Source organism: Calliphora vicina, chromosome 2 (assembly GCF_958450345.1).
Source record: "Calliphora vicina chromosome 2, idCalVici1.1, whole genome shotgun sequence".
Taxonomy (NCBI): domain Eukaryota; kingdom Metazoa; phylum Arthropoda; class Insecta; order Diptera; family Calliphoridae; genus Calliphora; species Calliphora vicina.
In genome coordinates, this window is record NC_088781.1 from 67347188 (window position 1) to 67372813 (window position 25626).

The 25626-nt window shown below is 28.6% G+C and overlaps 1 protein-coding gene across 1 annotated transcript in view; it reads right to left on the reverse strand.

Moving 5' to 3' along the window:
* fred (friend of echinoid) overlaps positions 1–24913 on the reverse strand; it is a 559239-nt gene extending 534326 nt beyond the window's left edge. The window contains exon 1 of the mRNA XM_065501969.1: positions 24711–24913. Within this exon, the coding sequence (XP_065358041.1) occupies positions 24711–24738 (28 nt within the window). The 5' untranslated portion in view covers positions 24739–24913. The remainder of the gene's footprint in view (positions 1–24710) is intronic.
* Between the last annotated feature and the right edge of the window lie 713 nt (positions 24914–25626).

The following is a 25626-nucleotide window of genomic DNA, read 5'->3' on the forward strand; positions in this document are numbered from 1 at the left end:
TAGAAAAGCCAGATTTATTTCCAGATGTTGGAACAGATGTTGGAACCAATTCTATTTCATTTTATGTTTTTTGATAATAGGAGCAAAACGAAAAATTCTTCTGAACTAAATAATAAGTATTTGGTATTTGGTATGATTTCCATGGCAATTAGTATTTATAAAAAACCGAATTTTTTTAAACCGGTTTGTCGGTTATGTAATATACGATTATTAATTTTGTTACAATTTGCTTATGATGTTGTTACATATTTTTTTTCTTATAAACATATGGATTTTAGCTGATAAAGTTGAAATTATTCATTTTGTTTTTGTTAAATTATTTTGATTATTTTGTTGAACATTTATTTCGCTTAAAATAAGTTGTTAATATTTCTAAATATGTGTTTTAAATTTAACAGTGATATTTTAGCTCACACTGTTGTATTTAACACTGATCAACTAGTTAGCAGCTTTGAAAACTGCATTATCCACCTGACGCATAAGAACGCACTAAAACGCATAGAAACGCATACTCAAATCTGCGTTGATTTTAATATTTTTCCGAACACTTTCATAAACCAAAGCGTGGTTTGTCTTTATAAAAACTTGTTTCCTTCTTTTCTAACTCGAACTTCAATCCAGAAACATCTAAAATAAAGTTAAATAAAAATTTTTTAATTTTTGTTTAATATCCTTAAAGGACATTAATTAACTACATCTTTTTATAATACAACTCAAATCGATAAATCCATTCAAGGTAATTTGCTAAAATAAATAAGTTTAAAACAGTTGATCATTAGCTAAATTATACATTTCATCAAATTTTATTAGTGATTGCTAAACGCCTTGAAAAATTTTCACACATTTATTGAATTCTGGAAGATTAAATTGTTGAACAGAATAAAACATCCAAAGAAAGGTAATATGTTCACATGTTAATTTAAATAAAATCTAATAAAATATTTTCCACAGGAACATTTTATAAACCCTAATATACAGTGGTGGACATATTCCTCAAGCCACCACTGTAACATTTTTTATTGCAACCCAAAAATTTATCAAAACGAAATTGGCATATATGAGTTTTGTGTACTCAAATAGAAAAAAGAGGAAGAAAGAATAAAAAACACAAATCGTCATTAAGCAAAGATCAATTTCTACAACATCAGATTTATTTTGCAATAGTCCATAAATAGAGAAGTTCATAAAGAAATCCATGTGTTAAAACCAGAATTATTGTGAAGATCCAATTGCAAATAAAAACCAAAATCAAGAAAAGTGAGAATCATCAGATAAATTTCTATTAAAATATTCCAACATTCCATGAAGAATAATACTGAATCCAAATGAATCCATCGTATTGGTCATAAATCAGTCTCAAATCAAATCCATCTAAAACAAAATCAATTAAAATTATAAAATTATCAAGTAAGTGTTAAGTTTTTCAAATCATAGTTTGATTAAAAAAAAAAAACAATTTGGCAATAAATATCTTTAAATAACAACAAATAAAAAAAATATGATTCAATTCTAAAATATAATAAATAAGTTAAAATTTCAACATCTTAAAATCTAAAATTCACTAAACTATGTTAAAACAAATACTATAAACTATTCTTAAACCTATTCAAAATTCTAAAAAGTTATAAATTAAAACAAAACATGATTTGGAAACCTTAACTAATATTGCACATTTATATCACAGCTCAAAAACATCATTATAATAAGTGTCTATTTAAGTAAATTAGTGTTAATCAACGTTATGGAAATAATTTGTACATGCAAAACAAAAACTTAACTTCCAACCTAATTTGTCTTAAGAAATCTGCAGCGGATTGTCGAGGCCTCAACATTCAGCAGCTCCAGATACCCTAAATTGGTGAGTGAATTTTATAATTTTCGGAATTTTTTTGTTTTGCATATATTTTAATTTAAAAAGTGAGAAAAAAGTAACAACAACAATGATATTGCTATTCAATTAAAATTTTACTAAATAATATTCAATTAATACCGTCATTCGAGGGTTAGGTGTTACCTAAACATGCTTTTATTAAAGCAGTAAAATAATATATTTTGTTATTCTTTTTGTGCGACCTTCTTCTTATTTTTTCAACGATCTTTTTATTCTTAATGATCATTAAGCAATGCATTTATTGATCTTGTTTTTGTTACTTATTTACACTACAATATAAATATATTAGTACAGCCCTAAAGAATTTTATTAAATTTGTTTATATTGTTACACATTTATTAAATTATTTCTTTATTGTTATAAAAATTTGTTCATTGTTTGAATAATTGAAATTTAATTGTTATTCTATATTGAAATATATTCCTGAACGGATTTTTAATGAATTATTAGGAATAAATATTTTAATTTTCAATAATAATATGCTTAGTAAATCTAAATTTTTTATTTGAATAAAATGAGAAATTTAATTATGGAACTATAAATATTTTGTTGAAGTTTTCGTGATGTGAGAAAGTGTAAGTGTGTGAGTAGAGTTAGGGATCTTATTCCAATTTGCCCAATAAGATCAATGGAAGGGTGGGTTAAGAGGCATTCCATCTCCATAACATCTGGGAGATCGGTCACACAGTTGTGGTCAAATTTATACACATTTAGGTTGAAAATATCGGGTCAAGCTTTTATCATCTTTTGTTTTAAATCAACCTGATTTTACTTCATTTTGTTGTAGTTTAGGGAGTCTATAACAAATATTTGTGAATGTCGAATTTTAAGTAGGACATAGGACAACGCGAACAAGAACCCCGCCGCCCGACTGACCGCTAGTGGCATATCAATGGCTCCCGCTAGTTCGTTTGTTTTATCTAGTTTTTATTTTATTTTTTCCTATTTAACCTGAACACTTGATACTCAAAAAGGTTCTTATTTTTAGATTGTATTTTGATTCTGTGGAAGTATTCATGCTGTCCCCCAAGTATTCATATGTTCAGTCCATTGTACATTACAGTTAACCTAAAATTTGCATTTTTTAGAAAACCGATTTTTTAGGTTTTTATATTTAGAAAACATAAAGTATACATAGCTTTAAAATTTTTAGGTATTAGTAGTCAGGAATGGTTAATATTTAATACATAGAGAAACATAGAGCGGAGACTAGAAAAAAACTCAAACAAAAAATTACTCAAAGTGTTACGAGTGTTTTTTTTCACATAGTTTTTTTCTAGTAATACATTCTCACCACTTAGGTTTCTGACAACTGAGTTAGGTATTTGACAGCAGAGTTTCCGCTCTATGTCTATTCTCTATGATTTAATAATTATAAATATGCAAAGGTGCTAAGTATATTTGTAAAATTTTTAAAATTATTATCTCAGTCAAATCGAATTCTGTATAACTGAGTTACTAAATGTATAATACTTGTTTTAGTTAATGGTTTATTAAATTTCAACAAAAAATGTAAATCATGATTTTTATTACCAAATATTTGATCATTTTGAAATTTAATATCACCTCGATCATCTCTGATCTGATGTATGAATTATGTTTCTGTATGTCTCGAAGGAACTATAGACTATTATTTGTATTACTTATTTATGCCAAAAATGGGCAAACTAGCAATAGTGGGCGTGGCACCTCCCATAGATATGATGACAAATTATATATTGGGGAAGATACAGCAGTTATCAATATTAATATTTAGAACATAAATGCGAGTATAACCAACAATATTAAGTAAATATTAAAATTTGTATACATTTGATTTGAGGGATTTCATGCCAAGTGAACCAACTTTTGAAATCGATGTCTTCTGATCGAGATGACATTTAATTAGGGTATTCAATTAATCGGGTTTCTGGTTTAATCGGTTAATCGAGCAAATAATTAATCGAGGTTTAGATTTATTCGGTTAATAATCGGTTAATTTAAAATTGGACCCTTTTTTAATTTTTGCTAAAAAGAAAACTTGGGTCTATTCCTTTAAGAGCTTTTTGAACGCTTATGAAATGAAGCTTTTGATTTTTTCTCATAATTTAGGCATTACATAAGTTTTGAACATTGAAGCATTTTTATGGTTCCATAAACATTGGACATTCCTAATGTACATACAGTTGTAGTTTGTTACTTTGTTGTGAGAAATCCCAAGATTATTAAAATAGGTGTGGGTTGAGTTTATTCTGTTCTTTTTCACTCAGGCACTAATACAAACAAATGTATTGTTAGATTTTATGTATGTAGTTATGTTTGTTTAATACATAATGTTTGTGATTAAATATGTATGTGTGTGTGTGTCTGTATACAATCTATTGGTATTGGTAATGCTGTTGATGCGTGCCTTTGATTGACTTCCGTTATTGTGTACTTTAATCGATGTAACACCCAAAGGACATTTTGTTGGATTTGTGGTTCTAATATTTGTGTGAGAACACATTTGTTCATTCGTACATACATTCGTATATAGTTATACATTTTTACGAAATGTTTCATCAGCAATATTTTTCGAACGGATTTCGTAAGTATGTTTTTCTAGTGATGCGTGTGGGTGCCTGTGTACATGTGTGTTTGAACACAGGAAATATGTACAAAACAATCATACAAATATAATCCATACTTACCCAGCAGTTCTAGGAGACAGTACCGAACTAGTGATTTTACCCATCATTTAGGGTGGGAGCTAGTTACTTCAATAGCCACGTGACTAGTCATTTTAACACGGGCATGTCCTAGGAAGGGGGTCAATTGTCTCTTTTTGATTACAATGGGACTGTCTAATAGCTCTTAAGGGTTAATTTCCATTTTTGTACTGTTATTGTGAATACTAGACTTCATTTTATATTTTTCTTAAGTTTCATCAAAATCGGCCGAAAAATATATAATATTTCGCTATCTTTCCATGAGAAATTCCAAATATTGAAAAAATTGACCTTTGACCTTCACGATTTAAGGGTTAAAGTTTTCCGATTTTAGTAAAACTTTCAGACTATACTTAAAATTACCTGGACTATATTATTCTGAATAGCTTTTACTTAAAAATCATTACAGTAAGGAAATTCTGGTCATTTCCCAAAATATGGCCAAAAAATTAGTTTTTCTCGAAAATCGCAAAATTTATATCGCAGGTACGGAAAAACTATAGGAGGTATTGACATACTTTTTTCACATTTTTATTCCCTATTATGTTGTTAATAAATCCCCATGTGATGATCAAAAAATTCTGAAATTTGTTTAACAAAATTTTTAAAAATTTGAAATTGGAGTTTTGAAACTGCCGTTAAAAAAATTAAATTTTTTTGGTCATACCTGCGAATAGGTTAACGGTATCCTACGAGGACAAAAACTCATATACAAGTAAATATGGATATATTTTAAGTAAAAATAAGCTTTTATTTTAATATTTCTCAAAATATGTTAATTTTGTTCATAAATTTCTTGTTCTAGTGGCCTGAGACACGTTAATGGCCTGGCGATTTTTTAATAACTTTAACATTTTTTCACCAATTTTTGTCTTTTATATCTTATTATAACGACAATTACGGACACATTTCGATTCTTTTAAATTAAATTGTAAAAGTCATTATTTAATGGCAAAATTTTTACAAAAACTGAAATAATTGCATATTTTCCCCTTATAAATGCACCTCAAAACTTCAGCGTCGTTGCGCCACCAGTTAACGTTATCCTATTATCCTAATATTTTACACAATGTGTTTCTACAATACATAGAACAATTCTAGAGGGGGGGACGGTCAAAATTCGCAATTTTATTTTTTTGGAGCACTCTAATGTAGGTATATATTTTTTTGTGCATGTGTCAAACTCAATGATCGTATTGCAAGTACTTTCACTTCTTTTGATTGTAAGCAAATATATTTGTTTGGTGTGTGGTTTATTTTCTCTACTACAAACGTCTGGTTTAATTGTGTGAAGGAAGGTGCCTTCATATACAACATGGAAAAATGTGTTTACACATACATACATACAATACAATCAATATATAGAATTTTTGTAAAAGCAATTTTAGGAAATATTTGTGTTTTATCTTTATGTATTTGTGTACGATTCTGTGTATGTGTAGATATGTATATGCTTAAAAGAATTCTATTTAAGTTTGAATGAGTATGTGATGTGTTTCCCAAGTGGATTTCATTTTCATGTTCAATTACTTGCACATACACACAAACAAACATTCATTCAAACACTGTATTTTGCCAGGTGGTAGTGCTGAGATTTTCATCAAAATAACCAACAAAAAAAATAGAATATAAACGAAAAATCCCAAAACGATTTTATCAATTGCTGATATTGTCATTCCATTACTAAATACTTTCTAATATCAGATGTACAAAGAGGAAACCACAAATGGAATCTGCTTTACCAGAAATAAACAAACCTGTACAAATTATTAAAAATAAATAAAAAATGTTGTTTCACTTTCTTAATAAATATTCAATATATCAAAGTGTGTTCAGGAAGAACTTCATCTGAGTGCCAAGAAAAATCACAAGCACTCATATATATGTATATGGCCATTAGGATGGCTCCTAAAGATCGGTCCATAATTAAAACTATATGAAAGTTATCGGTAAGGAAGGTATAATTAATTCATATGGAAATTGAATATTGGCACAAATATATTAATTTTTAGAGATAAATTAAGCGTATTCAAAGTATATCATACTTTTCATATATTTAATTTAAATTTATAACAATTACACACTCAGTGAAAGTCCTCATGGAAATAATTGCAGAAAGAAAAGCGGTCAGCCAAGAATTGAAATTCCACCATGTTTTCCTATAAACACTTCAAATGCAAGAAATACTTAAATACAAATATTTTTTAATTTAGAATCATCGCATTCCAGTCTAAAAGAAATGCAACTAATGAAATAATCGTCTATACAAATGAGTTGTCGTTGCATGAGTTCTAATGCCTGCTGAATATTTTGAAATGAAATATTTTAGCCTTGCATGTTTCTTAATACAAATCATGTTGCAACGCAAGTTCCTGAAGTGTATTATTTGTTATTGCCAAACGCAGAATAAAACAAGAAGAATGATAAATTTAACATAAATGAATGCGACGTGGTAAGACTATCACATTAATAGTATTTTCTCATATAAAACAACTAACGCTGATAAACAAACAGACATATAGACCCACTAACAAAATAATCGCTTAGTGTAAGTTGGTATTAAATTTCAAATAATCATGAAATGGTACTTAAATATTTAACACTCACTGTATGTTTATTGTACACAGACACGGACACGGACACGCACAGGCATATTCAAATACCCAGCAGTTCTAGGCGACGGTACTAGTGGTTTTACCTATAACTTTGGGTGATCACTAGTTACATATATAGCTACGTGACTAGTGATTTTTATACCCTACACCACCATAATGAGGTGGGTATAATGCGTTTGTGCAGATGTTTGTAACGCCCAAAAATATTAGTCTAACACCCACCTTAAAGTATACCGATCGACTTAGAATCTCTTTCTGAGACGATTAAACGATGTCCGTCCGTCCGTCTGGTTGGCTGGATGGCTGGCTGTCCATGTAAACCTTGTGCGCAGAGTACAGGTCGCAATTTTAAAAATATTTCGATCAAATTTGGTACATACTGTTTTTTCGGCCCAAGGACCATACAAATGTCCTTCCGAAATTGGATTTTATCGGTCATAAATGTTTAATTTATATATGTATCTACACAAATTGCACCCCAAATAAGTTTTATATATACAAAATTCATGTCACCAAATTTTGTTACGATCGGTCCATAATTAGTCGTAGCTCCCATATAGAACCGCTTCCGAAAATCACTTTAACGTGCATATATCGCTTAAAAATGTTGGTATACACACAGAATTCAACACAGTAAACTTTCATATAGACATAAATCACACGACCTAATTTCATGGTGATCGGTTCATAATTGGTCATAGCCCCATATAGGGGCCACTTCCGAAAATCACTCAAAAATATAAATTATTGAAATTTTAAAAGAAAAATGTTTTTGCTCTTTTACTTAGTGTAGGGTATTATAAGGTCGGTCGACCATACTTTCTTACTTGTTTACAATGTGCGTGTCCAAAGCAAATATATTACACACTAGGCCCCCCGAAGCAGACTTCATACTAGATTACCTGGGATGTATAAAGTAACTTCTCTCTACAATGCATAGAGTACATACTTGTCGAATGACCCAACATACATATATAAATTAAAGTCAACCAGCGATCAGTCATTAGTGACACTTACTGTCACTAAGGGACTACTTGTAAAACTGCTGGGTATTTATTCATTTGTTATACATACCAACTTAACTGTCGAACAAGAGTCGAATTGAGTTCGAATTTGCATGGATTATTCAAATAAAATTATGATTATTTACAAAATTAATATTTATTTGTACAGGTATTATTAATACTAAATACGACTATAATATAAATAGCAAATTGTTTATAAATCATAATATTATCAAATATTATTTATCAATTTAAAAATCGGTAGGCAATGGACATATTCATGTAGATAAGGGGGACTGTTTGTAAATTAAAGTTTAATTATTTAGGATACCAGAGCCCAGAGTTAGTCATACTTAAAGAAATTACATGGTTGCGATGTGGGTGTGGAAATATACTATGTTCTACGTAATCATAAATGAAACTTGTTCAAAGTGATTGTATAAACGAGGATTCAATTGAGCACAAGTTTTTGAAAAGTGGGCACAATTACGTACCAAATGATTCAGATTTTGCTATTATAGCATCATGTGCGGAGAAACACTAAAATATGTTTGTCCTGATGATTAGTATGAAACTATCAAAAGAAATATGAAGATATTCCCATTTATAAATGAGTCATAAAGACTATAGGTCAACAAAACCTTTACAAATTTCCATCACTAGAAGAATAAAAATAAATTCAAGAATACCCAACAACTGACTGAAGATAAAATGGATTAAATTAGAAAGATACAAACCATACAGCATACAATTTAAATACAATTTCAACATACACGAACAATTTCTTGCAATCAAAATTAAGAAAAAAGATATGATTATTAAACGTTAGAAAACTTAGGAATCCTTAAAACAGTACTATGTTTATTTTTAAATTAATTCTGCTTTATTTCTTTATATTTATTTAAAACGATGTGTTAGAATTATTACATTATTTGTATTTTCTTGTAAATAAAAATAAATTTTTCAATGGTTAAACCAATTAACTCCATACAGTTGTATTTAACCCTCTAATGCCCAAGCATACCCAAGGCACTCATCACAAAAATGACAATAAATGCAAATTATATGCTAAAAAACGCACTTAAATTAGTTTGTCTTGAGGCATGCTTAAGCATTAGAGGCTTAATGTTCAGGCAACTTATCAAAAAACTGTTTTTTTTTCAGAAAATTTAAGCGTTAAAAAATAATTTAAATTATGAGGACTTTTGGAAATCACTTTTTCAAACATCACTAATTTGCTATAATTTTTATTTTGCGGAGTTAGTCCTTTTAGCTTCTGACGCATCTATAATAATGATACGATCTATCAATTTATTAGAGCACTAATGTTTCGAATTCAAAACTTACAGATGATTTTACCAAACGTTAAATTGAACTGCTCTTTAAATTTTATTTTGTTAAACATTTGTTTAAACATATGTTCAATTATTTCTGACTACCAAAAAAATACTTTTAATGTATTTTATGTGTTCCACATATAAAATCGTATGGTTGAAACTTGGCGGTTAACCGGTTAAACTGGTTTTATGGGATAGTGTTAACCAAGAAACCGGATTTTCAAAAAGTCGGATTTTTGGAAACAATAATATTAATAATATTGTATCGAAACGAACGAAACATTTTTCGAAAAAAATCTAAATATTTATTTTATGCCCTTAAAAAATCTTTAAAAAAAACATCGTTAGTATTAACTTCTCCATCACTAATGCTTTCATTGACCTTCAAATAATAGGTAAAAAACTAATTTTTGCATAGAAAATGCTGAAAACTATTGTGATAACTATTGTGATAATAATAGACTCGCAAATTCCAATGGTTTCATTGTGCATTTGATAAATCAGCTGCCTTTTTTTAGAAATAAAAATCGGTTAAAATAAATATATATTTTGTATACATGTGAAAAATTCCAAGGATTCCTAAACTGCCTATATAACCTAAATACTCAATATGTGATATTTGATATAAATTTTTCAAAGGAATTCTGAAACTTGGTAGTAATTGTGATTAGGCATGTTTTGTTTTACTTTTATTGGAAAATCTCCAAGATCCTTATTACTAAAAACATCTTAAAACTGTCTAAACATAATATATTTGAATGTAATTATGATGTATAGATATTAAGGTGGACCTTATTTTTTTATTTTCGATTTTCCAAAAACGAAGGGCAATTTTGTGTGAGGTTAGGATAGAAAAAAATCTGAAAAAAATTTGAGCTCGATCGGTTAAAAATTGGCGTGCCGCACGAGGGTTAAAGTTCGTGAGAACATTTACAAGGGGAAAAAATGCTATTATGTATTTCAGTTTTTGTAAAAATTTTGCCATTAAATAATTACTTTTGCAATTTATTCTAAAAGAATCGAAATGTGTACGTAATTGTCGTGGACATCTTTTTTGTGTATTTTTATTTCCTATTATATTCTTAATAAATCCCTGTTTGATGATCAAAAAATTCTGAAATTTGGTTAATAAACTTTTTAAAAATTTTAAAATGGCGTTTTTAAATTGCCGTTAAAAAAATTAAATTAGTTTGGAAATACCTGCGAAGAGGTTAGCGGTGTCCTACGAAGCCAAAAACTCATATACAAATAAATACGGATATATTTTAAGTAAAAATGTGCTTTTATTTTAATATATCTCAAAATATGTTAATTTTGTTCATACATTTCTTGTTCCAGTGGCCTGAGATACGTTAATGGCCTGGGGAATTTTTAATAACATTAAAATTTGTTAACCAATTTTTGTATTTTATATCTCATTACAACGACATTCGATTCTTTTATATTAAATTGCAAACGTAATAATTTAATGGCAAAAGTTTTACAAAAACTGAAAAAATAGCATATTTTCTCCTTGTAAATGTTCTCACGAACTTTAACCCTCGTGCGGCACCCCAATTTTTAACCGATCGAGCTCAAACTTTTGTCAACATTAGGCTCCCATATAAGCCCCTCTTCCGAAAATCACTTTAACCAGCATAAATTTCTTAAAAATGTTGGTCTTCCAATCAAATTTAATAAAAATAAGTTATATACAGTGACGGACAATACAATAGAATCACTACATATGAATTCGATTAAAGCGGTAAAACTACAAAATTTGATTCTTATTCTTATTTGACATTCTTATGTTAAAAACGATGTCAAATCTAAAAGACTAAATAAAATATGCGACATTCAAATAGATTCAATCAGTCTTAAAATGATTAAAAATAAAAAATCATCATAAGAATTCGTTGTTTTCTTAATATTTTGTTACATATAAATTATTTCTAATAACAGCATCAAATCTTTTGCGGATTGAATTTAACAAACTTTCGCATGTAGATCGGGAAATTGCATACCATATTTCCTGAATTTTTTGCCAAAGTTCTTCCTTGTTTTTCAATTTTTCAGGTCCGAGTTTGTCTTTTACTCTTTTCCATAGGATTTAAGTCTGGTTATTGAGACGGCCATTCCATAACATGATTTTTATACCCTCCACCACCATAAGTGGTGAATGAGGGTATATATAAGTTTGTCATTCCGTGTGTAACATTGAGAAATATTCATCTGAGACCCAACAAAGTATATATATTATTGATCCTTATGAAATTCTAAGTCGATTGAGCCATGTCCGTCTGTCTGTCCGTCTGTCCGTCTGTCCGTCTGTGTAAAACACGCTCACGTCCAAAATACGCAAACAAACTTAGTAGAGTTGCAAGAAATATGTTTATTATTGTCCTAAGCAGTTTGGTATTGAAAATCAGCGAAATCGGTACAGTGGAACCAAAGTTATGAATGAAAATGTGGGACAACCTCAAAAAAAAATTGATAATTTTCACATATTTTTGGACATTTTTTGTAAATATATTGCAGCTAATATCATAAAATTTTGCACTCGTTACTTTTATGATAGAAGGAGTAACTCTGGTGAAAATTATAAGAATCGGTCAATGATTTCTCCTAGCCCCCATACAAATTTCTTCCCGAAATATGGTTCTATGGTCTATAAATGCCTACAAAATAGGAATATCCACATGAAATTCAGCAAAAATAAGTTTCGTGGTAAAAGAAATTATATTACAAAATTTTTCGTGGATCGGCCCATATTTGACCATAGCCCCCATATAAAGTACACTTCCGAAAATCTCTTAAATAAGCATAAATGTCTTATAAATATCGCTATCAAGTTGAAATTCGACATGAATAATCCCCATATATACCAAAATCGCTGTACCTAATTCTATGAAGATCGGCCGATAATTGGTTATAGCTCCCATATAAGGACCACTTCCGAAAAACACAATAACCTACATAAATATCTAAAAAATATCAATATCAAAACAAAATTTCACACATATCCATAGTTTATATTTAGAAATCATACTACTGGATTTTGTGAATATCGGTCCATATTTGACCATAGCCCCCATATAAGGTCCACTTCCAAAAATCAGTTAAGTACTCATAAATCACTTATAAATACATTTATCATGCTAAAATTCCACACAAATTATACTCAAATATATAGATATCACTGTTCCAAATTTTATGGAGATTGGCCGATAATTGGTCATAGCTCTCCTATAAGGCCCATCTCCGAAAAAAGATATTAACCTTAAAAAGTATTAAAAACATATCGATATCAAAATGAAATTACGCACAGATCCAGTAATTTGAATCCAGTAATCATACTTCTGAATTTTGTGAATATCGGTCCATATTTAACCATAGCTCCCATATAAGGTCCACTCCCGAAAATCACTAATATCCTCATAAATTTCTTACAAATATAGTTATCAGGTTGAAATTCAAAACAAATTTATTCAATATATACAAAAATCGATGTACCAAATTTTATGATGATAGACCCATAATTGGTCATAACCTCCATATAAGAACTACTTCAGGAAAACACATTACCATTTGTGCATTACCATAAAAATCTACACTCAACCAAAATTTTACACCGATCAGTAATTTGTATCCAAGAATCGTACTACACGATTTTTTAAATATTGGTGCATAATTCGGCATAGCTCCCACATAAGGTCCACTCTTGTTAATAGCGTTGTTTATATGAAATTCTACAAAAAAAGCCCTTAAATACTTAGGATCATAATAGGTCATAGCATCCATATATTTAACCAAAATTGTACACAGATCAGTAATTTGTATTCAAAAATCATAATACTGAATTTTGTGAATATTGGTCCATAATTGGCCACAGCTCTCATATAAATACATAAAAATCACGTAAAAATATTTTATGACAATCGAATCATAATAGGTCATAGCTCCCGCAAAAGTCCCACAACCAAATATTTTGAAATTTGTCTAAATATATTTGTAAACCCTTTTTTATACTCTGTTTCTTCACTTGAGGTTAAAAGGGAAAAATGTTGATCCAAACGTATTAACTAATTATTAAGTATATAAATTGTTAAATTTCATTTCATGAGGTCCAGACTTAAACTCGACAACACTTCCCCTTTGCGCATGTGAAATTTCATTAAAATCGGACTAAGGGTTTAGAAGTTACAGATTTATTTCCCTCTTTTTTTCTCATACCACTGTGCGCCACTTTGACACTCAGATATTGTAGATCGTTTAACCCAGTTCCAACAAACTGTTTACGGTTACCTATGTAAGAAAATAATAATTTACACGAAGATTTAGAACAATTAAATTTAGACGACAATTTCTCAATTAAAAGACAATAATTAACTGTGTCAAACATTCTAATAGGAATTTCAGTTATAAATTGCTGAATTAAATATAATTTTTTGTACATTTGAAATAAAATATCTTTTGCGTAAACTAGTCTTTCTAACAATTGTTATATTATTTCAGTTTTTATACCATCATATTTAGGTGGAGGGTATTTAAGATTCGGCACGGCCGAATATAGTACTCTTACTTGTTGTTATATAAAAACCATTTTTTGGCAAGACCTGACGTGTGCTTTGGGTCATTATCTTGCTGGAAGAGCCATTTTAAGGGCATATTCCATTCTGCATGTGGCTTTATAACATTCTCCAAAATATTTACATACAAGTGCTTATCCATATTTTCTTTAATCCAATAAATTGGACCAACGCAATACCAAGAAAAGCATCCCCATATAATAATATTTCCCCAACCATGTTTAAATGTTTTTGGTTTTTGCCATTTTTTGGACGTCTAACCCATGTCTTATCATCACTACCAATTAAAGTAATGATTTTTTATATTTTCTGGCCCACACCAATCCTTATGATTGCTCCTGGTTTTAAATGAAATATTGGTAGTGATTCTATTGTAATGTCCGTCACTGTATATACGGAAATCATTTCCAAAACTTTTATAACGATCGGTCCATAATTAGTCATACCTCCCATATGAGGCCCACTTCTGAATATCATTTTAACGAGATTTCTTAAAAATTTTGGTATTCAAATCCAGCTCCCATATACATTTTAAAAGAAAACTATTTATAATCATCTTCTGTGTAGGGTATCATATGGTCGGGCTTGACCGACTGTGCTTTCTTACTTGTTGTTATTCTTTTGGTATAATTAAATTTTAAAGTATTTCTGAAGGAGTTTTCGACTTACTTCGTTAGCAAAAGTTTAATGATTTCTCGCGAGCTTTAATTTTCTGACATTGGGGTGGTAGGAACACAGATCTTGTGGATAAATAGTAAAACGGGATACTTGAGGTCAATGGCCCTTAAAAAAAAATATTTTTCTTCTGATATAGATATATCATACTTTAAGATCCGACAGTAATTACCAAAGTTATAACGAAAAATGTAAAAAGGCGACCCCTACATTCGGCAAAAAAAATAAAAAAATTTATTTAAATTAGGGTGTTACGGCGCACATTTTTTTTGCTTGTAACGTGGTACACTCTAGTTTCTTATGAAAATATCCTTCACTGGCAACACTTGTAAATAACTCATGTTCGTTTTTATACCCTTCACCTTCGTGAGAAGGGTATATATAAGTTTGTCATTCCGTTTGTAATTTCTACATTTTTCATTTCCGACCCTATAAAGTATATATATTCTGGATCCTTATAGATAGCGGAGTCGATTAAGCCATGTCCGTCTGTCTGTCTGTCTGTCAATCGAAAATTTTTTTTTTCCAAAAAATTCAAAAAGCAACTGGAAAAAAAATTAAATTTTGTTTACCTAAAAATATTTAAAATTTTGAAGTATAATTTGGTGAAGGGTATATAAGATTCGGCACAGCCGAATATAGCACTCTTACTTGTTTTAATTTCGGTTTCACATATATAACTCACACATAGACGGTGCCCGCGGGCGTACTGCTGGATACAAATGCTTTAAATGCATGAATTTAGCAATGTGAAATTTGTCACTGATTTTTTTACTAACAGCAAATATAAAATTAACCAAATCGAGAGAACCAGATAAATCTTTTATGCAGAATGCTTAAAAATCCGTGCCCGTATTATGTTGGTGGTGGTTATATGTATATTCAACACAACCGAATAAACCTCTTGTTGTATTTAAATATATTTTTTAATTTCTGCATAAAGCTCGGAAATTCTCTTAAACTTTAAACACAATTTAAACGCTTAAATGATTGAACTTATTTTATTTTATCCATAGAATAAGTTTTTACCAGACACGCAAAAGGACATGTGTTGGCATGTGTGTGTGTGGCTGTGTGTACGTTAAATATTTGCTAATTAATTTAATTCCTCCTTCAAGCAGGTTAATAAATCTTTGCTCTATACGAATGAGTGTTCATATTAAATGTCTATAGGAGTGTGTGAGCCCCGGCTGTCTGGCTGGCTGGCTGGCTGTATGTGAGTGAGTGTGTTTGTGTGAGTGATTTTTGTTTTATTTATAAAATAAATAATAAAAAATACACATTACAAACCACCAAATACTCGAATAACAACGAGTTGGCAATAATAAAAAAACCAACAACAACAGCAAGTCATCACATACTGTCCAGTGACAACCTCAGGCCATTGCCACTGAATAAACAAAAACAACAAACAGTATGAATGAATAAATAAAACAATTACAACAGCAGCAACACAAACAACTATGAAAATGACACTGTAAAGTGAAAACTGACTGAGTTACGACTATTCGAGAGCAAGACCAACTACATAAATACAAATGGCTGTTTGGGGTTTAGATAATGTCTGTCTGTCTGTCCGTCTGGCTTATTAAATGTCTATAAATTTTATTTCATTTTATCTCAGTTAAATTAAAAAAAAAACGATAGCAGCACATATTTGCTTACAAAAATTGTTTAATACTGCGTATCATAGTTATAAAGTTTGTTCAAGTATTATTTACACATTCGTGTAAATTGTTGTAATTTATTTTAGGATTCATAAATATTTAAAAACAATTTCTATGATTGTGTTGAAATGGTATTGAGGTTTCATAAATTTCATGTGGTAATATTTATGTTTCACTAATATAAAGTAAGCACTTAACAGATCTCTAAACAAGTTCTCACATTTTCATCTCAAACTTCATGTGCTGAGGATTGTAAAATAGGTTGGCTCTTATTTTCTACTTTGCGATTTTCGGATAACTTTTAGAGGTTTCAGATTTTATTTGAAGTTATAAGTTTGGCTCAAAGTAGAAATATTTAAGAAGATGCTAAATGCAAAATGTAAACTTTTTCTGCCATCGCTAACCCATATATAACTTGATACTCATAAAATGTCATGTCTATCTTAAGTCCCAAATTATTTTTTTTACAAAATTTAAAAAATTTTAAATGTTTTTTGTGATTCTTATAAATGCTAAAGGCAATTAAAAGGTCAAAATTTAACGCATTTATGGAATTTATGCATAAAATGTATATTTCAAAAAATTTTGTAAGTTTTTATAAAAAGTTTCGCTTTTTTTTGTAATTTTTCAAATTTAATAATAGTTATTTTAATTTTTTTCCAACTAAAATGAAAAAATTTGATAAATTTTTTTCTTCTAAATTTCTGAGTTGATCAACATTTTTGCATGCCAATTGTTTATAGGCACTAAAGGGCAGCTAATTTTGATATATCTTTTAGGTAATTAGTTAAACTTTAATTTTATGTTAAAACTAGATCTTCGGCAAACGGCGCCAACAGTTAAAATCCAAGTCAAAGTTGCGTAGGTAAGCCAAAAAACATTATATCGTTAGCTTAGTACGCAAACGTAACAAGTCCACTTTTGATTGAAATTAAGATGTTGATGCAGAAAGATAGTAAAACATAAGATACATATTTTTCAATAAAAAATTTCGTTATTTTGTTTCTAACTGATGATTTTTCAGTGATACGCAAAAGTGTTAAGTCCACAAAAAAAAAAATAATGAGAAAACGTGCAGCAAAAAACATTGAATATGCTATTTAAATCTACTTTTTCAATACTACTTGCTAAAATTCTTTGAAGATTAACATTTTTCGTTGTAATCACTATAGCGTGGTTACACAATTCACTGTAAAATAAAAAAAAATTAAATTTTGAAGAAATAATAATAAAAAACTAATTTATTTAAAATTTTGAGTTATTTTCCTTTACAGCAATGAAATAAGACAGTTTTTTGTTATGTATTTAAATAATATAAAATAATAAAACCAATTTGTAAAATAATAAAACGAGAAATTAAAATTTATTATAAGAAAATGTGCTAAGTCCAGCCAAAAAACACAAAATCATAAAAATCAAAAGAGTTAAGTCAATCAAAATGGCTTCAGTTTCTAAAGTAATTTCAATTATTTTATTTTTTCAACTGATACTTAAAGCCAACAGATCATAGGAGAGAACTGCGTTTACAGATCTAAAGAATATTGAAAGCACAAAAAGATAGAACGTTTTTTGACTCTCCTAAAAAACTATATTTTTGACACGTATTTTCCCCGTTTTAGAAATTTATATAAGTTCCAAATTTTATTACAAAAACTTATTCCGTTCGAATTTTAAATCAAAATATTTAGGGAAGTCGTATATCTCTATTGAAGAGATTCAAATTTATATTTGGGCATTTCCTGGGGTCACGAACGTACGTTCGTACGCTTTTGACGTCCAAAGAATATAGAAAAAAAAACTTTTGCTAACATTTTTTCCATTCGATAGCATTTTGATAGCTCTATGTTTAGTGCAAAAGATGGATTCCATCGACTTTGCGTTTTCAGAATGATAGTTATAAAGATGTGGTAACGAACGTACGCAAAATACAAGTCAACTTTAGCTGACATTAGTGAAATGAAAAAAATCTGCGGAATAGAACGGAATATTTAAAAGCGATTAATTTATTTTAAAAGTGTACTAATGTAGGTCTCTAACCGGTATTTACACAATAAAATATCTCTATTGGCTTTTGTTTAATTGTCTTAAGTACCGGTCGCGCACGTACGATTTTTCCATATGTTTTTTTTTAATTATTATTACCATGAATTTTCTCATAAATAACTTCAAATTTCCTTAACAAACAAGTAAGAAAGTATAGTCGGTCAAGCCCGGCTATATAAGGCCCTACACTAAGTAACATTTTTCTTTTAAAAATTCAATAATTTATATTCGTGAGTAATTTTCGTTGTGGGCCTTATATGAGAGCTGTGACCAATTATTGACCGATCACCATGAAATTAGGTCGTGTGATTTATGTCTTTATGAAAGTTATTTATGTTGAATTTTAGGTGTACCAACATTTTTAGGAGATTTATGCTCGTTAAAGTGCATCGGGTCTCATAACATCATAACAAAATTTGGTGACATGAATTCGGTATATTTAAAACTTATTTGGAACGATATTTGTGTATATACATATATAAATTAAACATTTATAACCGATAAAGTCCATTTTCGTACGGACATTTGTATGGAGGCTATGTGAAATAATGGACCGATTTCAGCCAGTTTCAATAGGCTTCGTTCTCTGAGTCACAAAAAATCACAGAAGTTCGAATGCATCATTTGATACGTGTTAAGAAAATAAATGCATTCTTTATGAAAAAAATTTAGTTACGGTCACGAACGTACGAAATTTTGCAAATAAAAAAACTTTATTTAATTGTAACCCAGAAGTTTTTTTATTTACAAATTAGTATGTTTTTTAGTAGTAAGTAAAGTATGTTCTGTCTGGCTCCAGTTGACGTTTAATGCAAAGCAATTACAATAAAATTATGTTTTCGGTCGCGAACTTACGATTAAAACATAGATAAGAAACAAAGTAAAAATTAACCGTTAATCGAACTTTTGTTGTTCTCCTTACACTTTTCTCTTCTTAATTGATTGTAATAGGGCGATTTGGAAGAAAGAGTGCAATTATAGTATATTTTTTACATGTAAAATAATTAAATATAAAAATGTCTTTAGAACTAGCTTAAAAAGAAAATATAAAATTTTTCAGTTTCCAGGCCAAATTTCTCAATTAAAACAGCTGAGATATGCTATGAAACCATTCTTCTATAACAACATAGACAGTCTTTTATAATTATAAAAAATAAAACACGATGAATATCAACATTTTATTCAGGGGAAATGCACATTTGTTAATTTTAGTGACTGCAGGGAACAATATTTCACAATTTATAACAACTGGTAATCTTTTGCATAAACAGCTAAATTTAACTTGTTAAATTGTGAGTAATTAACTTGCTGTTATGTAAATGTATTTCCATTTTATTTCTTAAAATACATGAAATTTGATTTGCTTTTCATTAATTTTCCTTAAAATATAAAGAATTTTGTTTGCTTTTCTTTGGTTTCAGTGATAAATATTTAATTAAGTTCATTAATGTTTAGCAAAATGAAAGCTTAAGTAACATTTTCAATTGCTCTCTACGCATTTGTGTAAAAAGCAAATTAAACTCACTTACACACTTATGCAAACTCACTCACATACCAATACCGCTACACAAAGATACACACATACACATGTACATACGTTTAGCACCATTATAAATGAGCCCCTATAGAGATCACAAATATACACATTCACTCTATATAGTATAAGGGCACATCTGGGCCAAGTTAAATAATAATAAAATGAAAATAAACAACAACAGCAAAGAGCTAAGATTTTTTGTAATAAAATATTTCTTCATTGCTGCAAATGAGTGTGTGTGTGTGGCGAAAATGATCCCCTGTTTTATGGGGTCACGCATAAACGTTTCATTTCATTTTAATACCAGGTGAGGACTTCAAAACACACAATTTCCCATTCACTCATACCATTATAAAATTAACTGCGATTAAGGTAAAAATGAACTTGGGTAGTATTAGATGGAAAATGAGACCTTTATTATAATAACGGTTAAATGTCATACATACAAACACACAAGCGGACACACAGACACATAAATACACTTTCGCACTTTCAAATAAACAATATTACATTACATTTGTATATGTGTTTGGTGTTCTATTTGCTTGGCCATTTGCAGATTTTCGTAAAAATTATGACAACAAAATAAAGGAAAAGTTAAATCTACAGAAATAGAAATAATGTTGTCAACATTTGAACATAAAAAACGCAAATTCATGTACAATAATGTCAAATCACGAAAAATATTTTATATTTGCATATGTTGTAGTGTTTATAAACCGGTTAACCGAAAAACCGGTTTTTCTTCGAAATGTCGGTTTTTTGCGAACCGGTTAATTTGAAATGTTGATTTTCGGTTAACCGGTTTATGCGGTTTTTATCACTCGGTAAACCGGTTTTTAAAATTTGGGACTAAAATCAATAAATCTAATGTTGCATTTTAAGTCCCTTTTTGGGACTTGGAATATTTTCTGTTTCATATCAGAAAGTTGTGGTAATAATAAATTTCAAAATTATCAAATATTTAATTAAAAAAATTGATGATATATGGGCAAGTCCCAGAAACAGTCTACCAACAAAAAAACTTTTAAATGAATCAAACTTGGAATTCTTAATTGTAATATTAGACTTGATATGTATATTATATTTTATATATAAACAAAATGTATGTATTTTGATGGTCATTCATACAAAAATTGTTATCACTAGGGCAGATATCTTAATTTTATACAAAAAAATTGAATTTTTTAATGTGTTTTTACAATTACTGAAATGTTAACAAGATGGTTCGATTGACAGCTATATTTTTGACCATTCAATTTAAATACAAATGAATGGAATTTTTCGCAACCTCTCACGGAAAAGGAGATAATTTTCTAGCATCTGGATAATTTGTATCGAGCGTCACGTAACGTGCGTAACAAAATGTTCTCGGCTTTTTATGAAAACTGCAAATGATTGTTCATGCAAATAAGTTATATTAGAATTCTCTTTCATTCATCTTTCTTTTAGGAATAAGATTTTGTGTGCTTTATTATGCCAAATTCGCTAAAATTACGAATAAACACTTCAACTTTTAAAGTTACTTCCACTTTTTGTAACGTGCGTCATAAAATGTTGCATTGGTTTTAAAGTACTAAATTCACAATTAAAATATTATTGATAAAATCAAATTTATTGTTATTCGTTCTAAGAAAGTTAAAGATAATATACAAATAAAACTATAGAGCGAATGTGAATTACAGACATTCAAAATTTACTTGTAAAAATAACATAACTTAGACAAACACCAACACTCACAAATGGTGGGAAAACAGACTATTAAAAGTAAACATATTTTATTTGCATGTTAAGCATATTATGACTACGCGAATATAAACTTAACATTTAATGGTTGTACATAAAAATAATATGTTTATCATTAGTTAGTTGTTCGAAAACCATATTCATATTTATAATTGCGATGAAAATATAAATGTTTATAGTAACTATAATATTATTGAAATTAAATTAAAACAATAGTTATATGTTTACGACAACAATATATTGTTACAGAGAACATAGTATAGTTGTCGTAACCATGTACAATTTCAAAATTTGTTTTACAAAAAGTCAACTAGATCGTCTCATATAAGTTTTGTGAATTTTGATTTTTTAACAACAACTATAATATGTATGTATATATACAAGCCCATAAAAAATATGTTTACTTGGATATATTTATTTTGCTTCGAATCATTTTTCTTTCGACATCGTGAAACAGGCCTTTATTTTTATTAGATTTTTCTCTAGTTCGAATAAAACGAATAATTCGAATGAGAGTTTTTAACTTGTTCAAATAATTCCATCACACGTTTAAAATTAATCGAATAATTTTAATTTTTTTAAAAAAGTAAAGAATGACGTTTTGATATAGGTTTTTTAATATTTTATTGTTAAAGAAAAACAAAACATAACGTTAAAGTTAACAATTGTATTGATAATGTTAAAAAACATTCGAAAACATAGTCGTCCATCATTAAATTTTCATCAGAAATATTCCGAACAATCTACAAAAAAATTGACTAGCAAACACTTTAGTTTCCGTTTTGGAGCTATGTTTTAAACAATTGGAGCTAGAGCTAGGACGTGATCCTGAATTCAAGTACAATATAAACGTATTAAGAACATATTTATGTTCTTCATTGATTCGGGTTTTAAAAAGGAGTAATTAGCTTTAGTAAATGAAGTATTCACTTTTCTAAATTATTTATAACAAATTGTATGTACCCTCAAACTCTATGAACGTTGCCGCATCTTGCTTAATCAAGTGATCTTAGAGAATTACGCAAATGTGTCCAAAGTTTGATATCATTGTCAGTGAACGTGGCTTATTTGAAGTCAGAGAGTGTATGATAAATACGCAAAAAGTTTATTACCATGTTAGACAAAAATGTCCATCATGTATAAGACGAACTCCATGTTTTTCTTGCAAAAAGATTTATTAAATATTTTGCAACACTTACGTACGCGATTAATAACATCACTCACTATATTTTAAGATCATGGCCTTAGTCTATTTCAACATAATCATTATAAATGTGAACCTCAATATCACTTTCGACGACCGTTTCAAAATCACATTCGCCATCAATTTCAACACCACTTTAATATAAGTTAATATTTTGATTAGTTTGCGAATATTTCGCCATCATATGTTCATTTTAGACGCTAAAATTTCTGTTTCGAAATCAGTTCTAAAATCATTCAGCCTTTTTTTACTAAATAACAAATATTTTATTCCGTACCTTTTATTTGAATTGGTTCTAAATTAAACATTTTGAATTGTTTTTAGAATTGTAACTTCTGCAGTAATATTTATAGAAGGAACTATCGGACCACTCATTTACAGTGACCTTTGTCTTCAGTTATTTGTCGAATTTCAGAAACAATACAATTTTTGTAGTCATTATTACTTATTTAAATTTGGAATTATGAACAATTTTAAGCAATTTAATAAATTTAAATATATATGTATGTATTTATTCGTTTTATTCGATTATTTTAAATAAAATTGTTCGAATTATTCGTTATTCGAAAATGGTAATTTATAAATTGTTCGAATAATTATTCGTAAGAAATTATTTGATTAATCGAACGATCATTACTCGAATGAATACCCTAGTATGTAGGTAGACAACAAAATTCAAGATAATATAAATAAATCAAAAATTGTATGTTCTGAATTACAAAATATTTATTGTGATATACATAAGTTATCCTACAAAAAAAAAGCTCTCAAAGGAAAATTTTAAAAAATTTAAAAAAGTTATTAATTTTGCCAAAAAAATCATGAAATGTATATCTTGAGTTACAAAACACATAATTTGATATACATATGTATGTACATATATCGCACTCGCATTCCACTAACCGACCAAATACTTCTTAAAGGAAATACCTAAGCTTTGAAAAAAAGTTAACAAAGTTTTTGATTTTGCAAAAAATTTAAAAAATTTTATGTTTTGAGTTACAAAACATTTATTTTGATAGATATCCAACTCGCATCCCACTAATCGACCAAAAACCACTTCAAAGAAAAGACCTAACCTTTCTTTTGAGAAAAAGTTTTTGATTATGGAAAAAAAAGTTCAAAAATTTTTTAAAAGAAATAGTTATCTAAAATATTAGTGACACATTTTGCTAAGAACAATAGGTAATAAGTTACATGGATAAGAAGAAACACCTGTTTGTCCAAAATGTCATATTTTGACTAACTCAGAGAGTTCTTAACCACAAATATGACCATTTTGATAAAATAAATAATACTATTAAAATTATTAACTCAAAAGTTAAGAAAACTTAATATTTTACTTTATTTAAAAAAATTATTCGAATAAATCGATTCATTTTACACAAATAATCGAATTATTAACACAAGTTGAAATCTCGTATTTGACTTATTCGTTTTATTAAAATAAAAGAAAAATCTAACACTTTGGATACCCTAGTAAATAGTGTAATTAATGTATAAATTTTTGAAAAAAGAAAAACATTTCAGCCTTCATAACATTATGAACAACAAATAAAAAGCTAAATAGACAACACTAATTTATTACACAAATACCCCGAGGCCCAGGAGGCGAATAAAGAATTTTTGCAAATACATTTTATTTTTTGTTTTTTTCTAAAATTGGTAAGAGAGAGATTTGTTATTTCTGGTTTTTGGGTTTGCAAATAAAGATTTAATTGCTAAAATAAACTCACCAATAATAAACAGCTTAATGGTCGCCATGTTGGTTGCTCCTTTTGTTACGTTTTTGTTGACAAACTAAATTAAGTGCGAGGCAACTTTGCCCACAAATGATGAGTCAAAATAATGCCGATTATATTAATTAAATGTTGTACACACAAATGTTTTATTGTAAGCTTTTGCTTCAATTTATTTACGTTTTTGGTTTTCAAATTTAAATTATTATGACAAACACACATAAACACTTGTACACTTGGTTTTATTGATAAAAAACTCAATTAATTAATTTATGTATTAAATAATACTTGTTTTGTTTGTGCAAACTTTTTATTGCTATCGGAGTTTATTGTAGACTACAGCAGTTTTAAGTGATTAAAATCTTCATTTATAAGCACAATAATCTTTATTTAAATAATGATTTAAATGCACACACTTGTTTAAATTGAGTATTTGATGGCACTGTGATTTTACTGCTGCTGCTGTTGTTGTTTTGTTTTCCTGGAAAGTTGTGACAGGGTGTGAGTCCATATGTGGTTATAAATTTTGCATTTCAATTATTAATACAACACATGTATATATCCAAACATAAGTACATTTTCATATGGATTATAGCTGCACACACAGTCAGTCATTCGTACATATTTTTTAAACATATTTTGTTTTTTATTTCTTTGCAGTAGTAATTTTTAATGTCACACTTTTAAATGTTAGTGTATGAGTGAGCAACTCACATATATGCACAGTGGGTTGGAGTTAAAGTTGTTTATTTGATTTTATATTTTATTCAGGTTTATTTTTTCTGCATTTTTTTCTGTTTGTTTGCTCATAATGTGCATAATAAATTTGTCAATTTAATTTATTTGGAGAATTTACATGTTTTTTATCACTACTTGTTTTATACATTTTAATTTGTCGTAATTAAATGAAATT